The sequence below is a fragment of the Natrix helvetica genome, assembly GCF_964273705.1.
Source record: "Natrix helvetica genome assembly, chromosome: 2".
NCBI lineage: Eukaryota > Metazoa > Chordata > Lepidosauria > Squamata > Natricidae > Natrix > Natrix helvetica.
In genome coordinates this window covers 13,416,415-13,428,978 of record NC_138552.1, presented here as the reverse complement: position 1 = coordinate 13,428,978, position 12,564 = coordinate 13,416,415, and the positions used below count along the sequence as shown (strand labels likewise).

The following is a 12,564-nucleotide window of genomic DNA, read 5'->3' as shown; positions in this document are numbered from 1 at the left end:
AGGCAATGAAACTAATCCAGTATTGATGATGTTACCTAGTTTGGTCATGAAACATCTGCAAGAAAACTGCCAAGCTCAGATATCAGCAAGGATCCCATATTTTTATTGTTTACATCTTGATCATGCGAGACCCTTATTGGTTTCCTATCTAAACTATTTTTTTTATAATAATAAAATTTTATTGGTTTTTCAAGATTTATAGGGAAAAGGGTAAATGGACAGGTATACAAATTTTGGCAGTTGCAAAGTGTGTGAGGCCCCCCTCCCTCCATACCCATAGTATACATTTAATATAATGCATTAGTATATAATTGATTACAGTCAGCATATTAGTTCTATTATTAAATTCAATCAAATTAAACATTACAGTATAAAATCCAAATATAATTCCATTTTCACTTTCGGTCAGTTTATAATAATATGATTTTCTTGTTTATTTTTGTGATCTGAGTCTTCTTGCTATTGCCCCATCTCCCTCCACTGGCAGAGCTCTGGCCCCTCCCGTGTCCTGCGTGTCCGTTGTGGTATCTGGTGGTTTCTCTAGGAATGTTTTATTTTTTCCCATAAAGGCCTGCGCCTCTATGGGTGAATTAATTCTAATTCTTGTCTCCTCCCAGAATATCAGCATACCTTCAGGCATCAACCATCTAAACCACACCCCTTTCTGGTATAATTTATTCGCTAATTGCGAATAATTTTTTCTTTTTTCTCTAATCTTCTTAGGGATCTGCTTCAGAATGGTTATCTCCATATCATGATATATCAATGCTTGCCCCCTTTGTACACCCAGAATTTCATCTCTTGTGCTTTTTCTAAGAAATTTAATATGAACCTCCCTGGGTACATTGTGTGTTCTAGCGTAAGCTGAATTCACTCTATAAACCAGATCTATATCCCACCCCATCTGTTGTTTTTCTTTGTGTGTGTAGTCAGCCAGAATGTTTGTCATGATGTCCCTTATATTTTCCCCATCTTCTTCTATAACATTTTGAAATCTAAGATAATAGGACATTCTCTCAAATTCTAATTTCATCTGTTGGATGTCAAGATCTTTGTTCCCTTTCTGCACAGCTTCCACCCCCCCCCTCACCTCCTCCACCCCCCCTTCCACAAGATCCAGTCTCTGTGAGTTCTTATAAATTTGGGCTTGATTTTCTTTAATTTCATCTTTCATTTCCCTTAGCTGTTTCTTGATTTCCTCCTGGCCCTGTAAAATTTGTTGAAGCATTTGTTGAAAGTCCATCTCTATAGTCTTAGGTTGCATCAGTTCTGTTATCTTGGACTGTGTGGCTGGACTGGATGTTACAGATGTTGGAGCAGATGTGGCAAAGCCAGATTTCCCAGGAGGTGGTCTTTTGGATGCCATCCTTTATAACATTAGAAGTTCAGTCCATATATAAGATAAACAGTTAGAAAAGAAGGGTAGCCAGGTGAGGTCCGGGAGCAGAAGAACCAGGCAGAAGAGAATCTCTCTAATAAGTCTGGCAATAGATGAAAGGTTTCCCCTAGAAAGTTCAAAAAGACCAATCCACAAGAGATTCCTCTGGGAGACACGGAGACAAAGACCGGAAGCCTGAATTTTAAAGGTGGAGTCAGGTTTCACAGTTCATAAAGACAACGGAAGTGTGCCATCTTGCCCTGCCAGTTTTGGGCACAGAGGCATATCAAAGTTTTAAAAAGTTCCAAAGGTCCTCAAATCTCAGTAAATAGTGAAATTAAATTGCAAAGAAAATCATCCAACCTGGGTGAGGCTACATTCGTTGGCTCTCCCCCCTCCTCCTTCCCCGGGGGCTGAGAGCAAGATTATTCCTCGCCGCTTATCCAAGGGGGGGGGAAACCCCCCTCCCTCCAGCCGCGCCTCCAGAATACTCCGAAAGTTATTTAAAGAAAGCTAACTAGTTCTTTGTGCAAAATAGGGCATGAAGAGAGAAGCAGCCTCACCGCACCGCAGCTGCTTCCTTCACTTGCTTCATTCTCCCGACGGCTTTAGCGAGGCGCGAAGCGCAGAAACGCGAGGCGCCCTCCGATCTAGCTCCCCGGTGCCTTGGGCGCGCGAGAGACCTCCCGCCGGCCGCCGCCGATGCAGGAGCTCCCCGCGATGCCGCCCCTCCGGCAGGACCCCTCTGAGGGGTGTCCTGTGCCCCCCAAGGAGTGGGGAAGCCCACCGGAGAGCCGGAGCGGGCAAAGAGCTGCCCGTCGCCGCTGCCGCCGGAACCGGAACTCTCCTATCTAAACTATTGATGGCTCTAATGGCTCCTACAATATTGCAGTGCCATATGGTCTAGACCAGGGGGTCTCCAGAACTCTGGGAGTTGAAGTCCACAAGTCTTAAAGTTGCCAAGGTTGGAGACCCCCTGGTCTAGATTACATTCTCTGCTTCTGGAATTGTGGAATATGGGATGAACTGTCCATCTCAAACAGATCCAGACAAAGGTTGGGGAAACAAGGACTTCCAAGGTCTCACCTTGTATTTAGCATTTGTAGAATAGCTGGTTCTCCATTGCACTGTGTAGAACCGAACCTCTGTGGTCTTCTGGTTCTTGGGAATGGAGTTGTCTGCCCAGCTGACCCTCACAGCATCATGGGTTAATGCAACAGCCTGGACACCTACTGGTGGGAGCATGGGGGTGGAGGTATCTGGGACTGAGGTAGGGAAATCATCAAGCAAAGGATAAAAATCAACTTCTAATGGGTCAATGGGATCTGGGTCACAAGACCACCAAAAATTAGCATACCACAAATTAAAAACAAAACAAAAACAAAGATGTGGAATAGTCAAATAAATTGACAAAACAGCCGCCAGTGAGATGCACATCACAATGCGTTAAATGTATGAGAATAAGAATGATGGGAGGAGAACATGAGAAGAACAGAGAAAAACAGCCATTAATTGAACAATCAGGGAGAAACAATTGCCACATTATGGTGATCGAATTCACTGGGGAAAAAAGGCACACTTAAATTCATACTAAATACACAATTTTCTTCCCTCCTGCCGTTCGCTTGAATTTGCAACATTTACCTTGTCTCAAACACATGTACACATATTTACAACAAAACCTGAAAACTATACACACATTTCAAAATCCCTGCAACATAGGGAAGGCATGGCATTGACTTGAAAGCCTGATAAACAAAATATACTCCATTATGAGAAATTGGATGTGATAATTCAACTGATTGTCTGTGGGAGCAGTCTAGATTCCAGATAGTTGCATTATGGATATATAAATTTACTTATATGGATATATAAATTTAATAAATAGATACATATTTTAAAGAAAATTATGTGGCTTGGTAAAGCACATCAAATGATAAAAGTAAATAAAATTGTGGAAGGGAGGGAGGGAGGGAAGAAAGAAGGAAGGGAAGAAAGAAAGAAAGGGAGCAGAAGCAAGAGGAGATATGTGAGCAAACCAAAGTTTTAAAGATTGCACGGTAATACTAAACAATAGGGGATGTTGAGGCAGCATCATAGTTATGTGAATATTTGGGGAAATGCAAGAAAATTAAAATGAAAAAGTTTGTGAAGGGCATTTATGGAATGAATAGCAATAATACTTAGACTTATATGCCATTTCACAGTGCTTTGCAGCCCTCTCTAAGTGGTTTACAGAGTCAGACTATTGCCCCCAACAATTTGGATCCTCATTTTACCCACCTCAGAAGGATGGAAGGCTGAGTCAACCTTGAGCCTGGTGAGATTCGAACTGTAAAATTTCAGGCAGCCGGCAGTCAGCAGAAGTAGCCTGCAGTACTGCACTCTAACCACTGCACCACCGTGGCTCATAAGGGGCAAAGGATGAAAGGAATGGTATGCAAGCTCCATCCCTTTCATATGTGCATCACAATGTTTCAGGGACATACGAAAATATCAAGGGCTTTCATTGGAACAGTGTGATGCTGCTTTCATTACTTTGATGAAAGTGCTGGTCCCTATCGGTTCTTCTGATCCAGTGAATATGTTCTGTCTTTTATGGACCATGCAAATTATAGAATGAGTACTTTGTTTTCAGCTCTTGTTGGAATGAAGGTCCATTTTTTTTCCTGATTTGATGCTGCTAAAATGATTTATGGTTGATGATGTTTAGTTGTTTTGTTCAAATCTTGTAGACCAAGTGCTTGAGGGATAAACAATCCAACTATTTCTATGTATCAGTCAATTTTTGTTTTTGCCTTTGTGGCTTGACAAATTCAGTTGGCCTTATAGTCAGGATTGAAAATGTTTCAATCAATAGATGTTACACAGAGAGGGAGGGAAGAGAAAGAAAGAGACGTGTTCCTTCTACTCAAGTGGGTCTTCATCAGAACTACAATACTTTGGATTTGTTTAAGTTGGAGGCCTTTTCTCTTTATGCATGTCATGATCAGTGGTGGCATTCAGCTGGTTTGGATCGGTTCAGGCGAACTCGTAGTGTGCATGTGTGCAAGCCACATGTAAGAGCAAAGCACATGCGTGGAAGGCCGCGCACATGCACGGGAGGTGCTCGCTCACAGTTTCGGTGTGTTGGGAACCAGTGGTAAAATTATGTGAAACCCACCTCTGGTAATGAAATCATATTATTCAAACATTTTGCGCCTATTCTGAATTCAGGCATATCGGAACAGTGCAATTTTCAAGGAAGATTTAAAATCCTTCCCCTCCTGAACCCCCATTTTGGGTATATGGTAGGCTGACCATCAGCTCCATACAATTCCCCCAACTTCAGTGTTGTGTCTTCTACAGCCAGCCAAGATCTGCCACTGAATGTTGTTGCCGTGGTTGTTTACTTTACTTTACTTTATTTTGGACTTTTATACCGCCCCCTCTCCCAAAAGGGACTCGTTAAGCAAATCACTGCAGTTCAGTGAAATAACAGCCATTAAATGAATCCAGTTTCCTTCATTAAAAATGTTGCTTGTTGAAAGCTCTCAGGAAGGTTGCAAAGGACAGTCAATGACCATGAATGGATACTGCAAGAATCATAAATACTGTCATGGCCCAACAGATCCTAGTTTGGAGTAGGAGTAGGAGTTGGAAGAAGAGCCATCCAATGGGGATGGCATGTCTCTCCTCAAATGTTTGGAGAGTACAGGGGCCAAGGACAATGCTGTCCCAGACTCCTCTCGCATTAGGGGAGATGGTTGACCAGACAGGGAGCTGCCTGCCCTCACAAACACAGTGGAGGATCAGCTGCAGATAGGCAGTGGAGATGAGAAATAGCAGACTCCCTTTGATGAGGAACAGCTACCTCCCCCATTCAATCCAAGGTCATGGAGAGTGGAGCGGAGACAAGCTCAGAGAAGGTCCTCAAGGCTGCTGGTGAGAAAGCCACCCTGCCCCTCCTCACAAGGAACACCTGGCTTGAGTTGATTTAATCAGAAGCCAGGGGAGGATGTCTTCATCAGGAACAATCGTTTTACTTTGGCACCCACTTCTCTGGCCTTGGAAAAAACTCTGCTTTGGATCGTGTTTCTGCCTACGGATGCTGAACCTTGCTTGTGGACTCCTGACCTTGCCCTGTGGAACTTGAACCTTGTTTATGACTTATAGAGCTTTGCCTTGTGGACTTGCATCTTGTTTCTGTACTACGGACTTCCTCCTTGCCTTATGAATTACCTCTGGTGATTATTAGCTTTAGTTTGTGTAACTGTGTTGAGCTGACTACGGGTGGCTGCTTTCAGGAAAGTTTGGGGTGGACCTTTACGGGCTATTGTAAGGCCATTTGCTATAGGATAGCATGGCAACAAAGGACTTTATTGCAGCTTGCATCTGTCTAAATCAGGGATGTCAAACTCAATTTCATTGAGGGCCGCATCAGGGTTGTGTTTGATCTTGGGGTGCTGGGATGGATATGGCCAGGATGGGCATGGCCAACTTGATGACACTTGTGTCGGGGGCACTGTAGTGGCCTGAGCACTCTACCAGTGAAAACGGGCTCCCGAGCTCCATTTTTGGCTGGAATGGCCTCCTGCAACGTTCTGCCAGCAAAAAACAGAGCTCATGGGGTCACACATGGCCTTGTAAGCTCTGGTTTTGGCTAGGACAGCCTCCTGCAAACCTCTGCCAGCAAAAACAGAGCATACAGCCCTCCCAAGCTCCATTTTTGCTGGCAGATGCACCACGGATGGTCCTTCATGGGTGGTCCTTCACTGTTTCCAGGATGACCCCATAGGCCAGAGCTAAGAACCAGGGGTAGGATCTGGCCCCAAGGCCTTGAGTTTGACACCCTTGGTCTAGACAACCTGGATCATGCAAATACAGTTGCCATGCTCCTGAAACATGATCAAATGAGCACAGAGTTGCTGTGATAGTTATAAATGCAAGGATGTGTTGTAAGTAACTTTTTTTCAACATCATCATGCTATAACTTTGAACCATTGTTAAATGAACTGTCATAAGTTGAGGACTACTTGTACCTCTGATTTTCTTCATAAGCTATTTCTAAAGGGACAAGTTCTCTGTTAAATCAACACTTGCGAAGACGAAGCAAGTTCCAGAGAAAATGTTATCTGGTCCATGAATCCCTAATGATAATTTGTTTGATAATTTAGAGAGCTTTTCCTTTGAGTTCCATAAAATCATCTATTTGTTAGACATCCAACTGGGAAGGTAGCATATTTTAAAACATTTTAAAAAGGGAAAAGTAATTTCACAATTTCAGATAAATGTATCCTTGTAAAGGCTTCAAAAGACAAAGAAGGACCAGGAACATATTATAATGAGTATTTTTGGAGATGAAATGCTATTTCTTCTTTCTTTGTTGTTTTCTCAAGAGTATATGTTTCTTTTAATGGAAATATTTCACAAAATTCTAGAACTATTAGTTACCTGGAGTGAGCCTGCTGTAGTTTGCTTCACTTATTTCTGGTGAACAAATGTACCGTATTTTTGGGAGTATAAGATGCACATTAGTTTTTGGAGAGGAAAATAGGGGGGAAAAAAATTCTGCCTACCAGATATTCATCTGGCTAGCGTGCTTAGTCTGGTCAGCTTCAGCACGTAAATTTGTTGGTTTTGAGCGTGCGCACGTGCACTGGTTGGAGATAAAAAAACAGCTTCTAAAGCACAGCTGATCATCAGAGGGATAAGCAATGAGAAAAGCTGGGGAAGCCTGTAAAATTGCTTCACTGGTTAGCGCCTCATTAGGGCTGAAAAACAGCTTCTAAAACACAGCTGATCGTTGGAGAGAAAAACAATGAGAAAAGCTGGTGAAGCCTGGAAGATCGCTTCACTCATTAGTGCCTCATTAGGGCTGAAAAAAAGCTTCAAAAAAGCTATATTCGGAGTATAAGATGCATCCAAATTTTCAGCCTCTTTTTGGGGGAGAGGGGTTGTAAAAGTGTGTCTTATACTCTGAAAAAATATGGTAGTTTGTAACTTTTCTGTTTTTTACTTTTTGCTCTCCGTGACATAACCTTCTTCCTACGCAAATGTTTTAAAGAGGTTGGGCTATGCACCAGGAGAAGACAATGATTAGGTGGTACATTTTGCAGCAGCGGAAAAAAAATGGCAATCCTGTACTATATTAAGAATATGAAACATGTTGTTCATTGTTCAGGCAACTTCTCTTCTACTGTCTTAACATAACTTATAACACCCCTTAAGACAGGTTAGTATTATTCCAAGAAAAATGAGAAAGAACATCCTTTTTTTCCTCCTTGCAAGAGACAAGCTATATTGAGTATTCCTGGTACACTGAACCATTTTATTAAACTATTTATGAAACTCTTCCTTCATACGTTCTCTTTTTTACATGGTCTCATCTTGACATTGCAGATCCAGGAGTTATAACCTATCATTAATGTGCTGCAAGAATGTCACATTTATCTTCCTGTGAAACTTTTCCATCTTACAATAACCTGTACTCATGGGAAATGATTTAAAACAGTTATGCCCAAGTGACAATATAAAACCACTTTTGGTGAGTTGGGTTACTAATCTTTCTGGCTCAGCAGTATCCCTTCCAACTAATAATTCTTGGCCATGGGTATTTCCAAGAGATTGATGGAAGGCTGTGAAACTGGGGCTTTCTGCAGGAAACACACATACCTTCCCTAACAGTTTGCAAATGTGAGTGCTCGCACGAGTCACCTCCGTGAATGCTCAGACCCTTCCGCACATGCACTTTTGGCTTAAAAAAAGTGCCTCAATGGGATGCCATAGAGCCGGGCGTGGTTGGGCGGAGCCACCTGCGATTTCCGCTATTGGTTCAGGCAATCCGGTTCGAACTGGTAGAATACCACCACTGGGCCCCCTCGACTTATGATCAGTGGTGGGATTCAGCCAGTTCGCACTACTTTGAGAGGACCGGTTGTTAGCTATCTGAGCAGTTTGGTGAACTAGTTATTGGAAGAAATCATTAGGACAGAGAACCAATTGTTAAATTATTTGAATCCCACCACTGCTTACGACCGTAATTGAGACTATAATTTCTTTCTTTCCTGTTTTTGATTGGCAACTAGTTCCAACTTATTTTTTTAATAACAATTTTATTAATGTATAATATAGCATACGAAAAATTACAAAAGCAAAAAGAAGGAGAAATCGGGAAGGGAAAGGGGGAGAAGGGAAAAGTGTGGGAAAAAGAAAAGGCATTGACTTCTGACTCCCTAGGGTGCAGTAGAATAGGGCAATAGCATCAAACCACGACTTTTTAGTTTTACATAGTGATTTAAACTAGTCATTTCTGTAACACCATATCTATCTAATAGGTAAAGCCCAAAATCAAAGTTTCATTTTTTTTCTACCTCAAGCACAAAGTCCAGAAATGGTTTCCAGGTAGAAACAAAGGGAGCCTTTGACTTACAACCATATTTGGGACTAAAATTTCTGTTGCTGAGCAAGGCAGTTTTTAAGGGAATCATCTCTGACTTCAGAATCTTTTTTTGCTTGCCAAAGTTGGTAAATCACTGCAGTTGTTAAGTGAATCATGCAGTTGTTAAGCAAATCCAGCCTTCCCCCATGAACTTTGCTTGTCAGACATTGCCTGGAAAGGTCTGCAATGGTGGCCACATGAATCCAGGGTGCTGCAACTCTAGTCAATACATGCTGGTTGCAAAGTCCCCAAATTTTGATCATGTGACAATGGGGAACAGTTGTAAGTGCAAAGACCAATTCTAAGTCAATTTTTTTCAGTGCTCTTATAACTTCAGACGGAAGGAACATGGTGGCTCACATGGTTAAGACACTGGATTGACAAGCCTGTGTTTGAGACCCGAGTGCGGCTGCATGATGGGGTGAACTCCCATCATTCGCTCTAGCTCCTGCCAGAATAGCAGTTCAAAAGTGAGCCATCTCAAGTACCGTATTTTTGGAGTATAAGACGCACCAAGGTTTTGAAGAGACACATTTTTTAAAAAAGTTTTTGCACTCTGCAAACCTCCCAAAAACGGGCCGTTTTTTGCAAAAACGGGCTGTTTTTTTTGCAAAAAATGGGCCTTTTTTAAAAAAAGGGCATGAATAGCCCCTAGGAGACTTGTAGAGTGTTTCTGGGGAGGAGGCAAAAATGAGCAAAAACGCCCCATTTTTCATGAAAATGGGCCCATTTTTTTTTGTCAAAATAAAGGGGGGCATTAGGAAGCTTATAGAGCGCTTCTCGGGGCTGGGGGGGTCAAAATTGAGCAAAATGGGCCATTTTTTTCTCGTTTCTGCCCTCTCTAACCCCCCCCCCAGAAGCTCTCTGAACTATTACAAGCTATGCACAAACATTTTGTTGAAGGAGGCGGGGTTTCAGGAGGCAAAAAATGCTGTATTCGGTGTACAAGATGCACTCAGATTCCCTCTTTTTTGAGGGAAAAAGGTGTGTCTTATATTCTGAAAAATACGGTAGATACTGTAGATGAGTATCACTTCATTGGGCACATTAATGGGGACATGAAAGGAGCCCCCAACCAGCTGTCCCCTGGGCAACAGTGATGTCACTGGCTAATTGTTTCAGCATGGAAGTACCTTGGTGCTTTCGACCTTGGTGCTTTTGTAAGGTTTCCAATGTGTTTAAGCCAGGGTTTAGAATACCATGGGCTGGATGAACTCCCATTGGTAGCCACTCCCAGAGATGATTAGAGAACTAGAGGCTAAAGCATATAAAGAACGGTTACAGGAACTGGGCATGACTAGCAGGGGTAGGTTCTGACAGGCACTACTGTTGGTTCACTCATGTGCATGCTTTGTGTGTGCGCTTGCTTGATGAGCATGCACAGAACTGAAAACAAGATGACGGTGCCGCCGGTGACACCCGGGGAACCGGTTCAGCAGCCTGGGTTGCTGCCGGTTCCAGTCCAAACCGATAGGAACCTACCACTGATGACTAATCTAGTGAAGAGAAGAACCAGGGGAGACATGATAGCAGTGTTCCAATATTTGAGTGGCTGCCACAGAGAGGAGGGGGTCACCCTGTTTTCCAAAGCACCCAAAAGCCAGACAAGGAATAATGGATGGGAACTGACCAAGGAGACACTCAACCTAGAAAGAAGGAGGAACTTTCTGACAGTGAGAACAACCAACCCATGGAACAGAAGTTGCCTTCGGAAGTGGTGGCAGCTTCATCACTGGAGGCTTTCAAGAAGAGACTGGACTGCCATCTGTCAGAAATGGTGTAGGATCTCCTGCTTGGATGGGGGGTTGGACCAGATGACCTACAAGGTCCTTTCCAACTCTTTTAATCTCTTAGACATGAATGGGATGGGACTCTGAATGCTAACTGAATGGTTGTAAGTCGAGGCCCACCTCTAACCTCTGTCCCCGAGTTATTGCTCCTTCCAGAATTCTACTTTCCATTATTAATCATGGCATTTTAATGGTCCTATTCTAAAGTTACAAAAACTGGGAAAACTTGACCACTGGGAACACACAAGCATTGAGCTTGAATGAAAGATGAATTCAGGAGAGAAGATGCAAGTGGTGCTGGAAACTGTAGTAGCTTACATTACCACGGATGCCCGATCTCTGAATGAGTCCTTATTTTCTTACTCTGGCTGACATCTCTCCTTTGGCTGCCTAGAGCTAATTAACTTCAGTTTAGCAAAATAATAAATGTTAAGAAGTCCCCTCCTTCTCTCTCCCCCACCTTCTCTCTTTTGGGGTATACTGGCATTATAGTTCCTCAAATTATGCCTAAATTTGGTATTTTGAAATGTAAAATGGCTGGAGCAGAGATCATTATCATAAGGCCTGCGCGGAGTTAAAGCCACCAGTGAAAATATAATACGTTTCTTTGCAGCATAATCTTTTAATTTTGCTCCATCAGTAGTCTTTCCAGCTGAATCTTGACAAAGGCACAACGGACTCATTTTAGCAGGTAGTCAAATTTATCAAAAAGAGGCTGTTATGGACTCTGCTGCATATCCAGGGTGGATAGGTCAGCTTTTTTTTTCATTTCCAAACAGAAGGATAATTAATTCACGTATTAACAGAGCTGCTTCCATATGGATGGATCCCTGTGTAATTGCCGTAGCATCTCTAATGAGGGATGCTCATTGGCTGAATGCGTGAACGACACAGCGCTTTCAAACTGAGAAGCCATAATTTCACATTCTGGTGTGGGAAAGTGTTTGTGTAAATCGTTCATCCGTCATTATTCCTCTTTGCAGAGCTGAGAATACTGAACTACGAGGCAAGGAACTCCCATACCATCCTGGTAACTTGCAATATGATATTACTATTTAATTAATCTCCATATTTTCATTAGGAGAATTTGTAGAGTGGGAAAACATTATTGATCCCTCACATTATTCTTCTAATAAGGGTGGGATGGAAGTACATTGGCATGCCACAGAGAAGAGGGGGCCAACCTATTCTCCCAAGCACCTGAGATCAGGACAAGAAGCAATGGATGGAAACTAATCAAGGAGAGAACCAACCTGGAATGAAGAAGAAATTACTTGACGGTGAGAACAATTAATCAGTGCAACGACTTGCCTCCAGATGTTGTGGGTACTCCAACACTATAGGTTTTTAAAAGGAGATTGGACAACCATTTGTCTGAAATGGTACATGATTTCCTGATTGAGCAGAGGGTTGGACTAGAAGACCTCCAAGGTCTCTTCCAATGCTATTATTCTGTTATTCTGGCATATCGTAAATGGAAGGTTTGTACACTTTTAAGGCATAATGGATCCAGATATTTTTTTAAAGATGTGGAAGAAACTTTCTTTAATACATTCAGTTCTTCTACAGCAGCACAGACAAGTACAGTATATGGAGAAGGGGCAAAAGTGAAATGGGTGGTACACAGTGGTGGGATTCAGCCAGTTCGCACCTATTCGGGAGAATCGGTTGTTAACTTTCTAAGCAGTTCGGAGAACCAGTTGTTGGAAGAAATCTCCTTTTGTTTTTTCCACTTTACAGGGCTAATCCTGTAAGGAAGGCAGGAAGGAAACATTCTGGCGTTGTTTCTAGCCTAATCTTTATTGCCCTGCTTACAGAAACTGCCTCTCTAGTGAACCCTTATTACATTGGAACAGCTAAGGTGAAGCGCCCATCGATGTAAGTAACATTGAGTTGGCCACGCCCACCCGGTCACATGACCACAGAGCCATGCCTATCCAGCTGGTCACTAGGGCAGAGAACCGGTTGTTAAATTA

General features: G+C 42.6%; 1 protein-coding gene across 1 annotated transcript in view; it reads right to left on the bottom strand.

The window, feature by feature from the left end:
- DCC (DCC netrin 1 receptor) overlaps nt 1-12,564 on the bottom strand; it is a 1,323,879-nt gene that overhangs the window by 163,641 nt on the left and 1,147,674 nt on the right. The window contains exon 17 of the mRNA XM_081942031.1: nt 2,465-2,703. Within this exon, the coding sequence (XP_081798157.1) occupies nt 2,465-2,703 (239 nt within the window). The remainder of the gene's footprint in view (nt 1-2,464; nt 2,704-12,564) is intronic.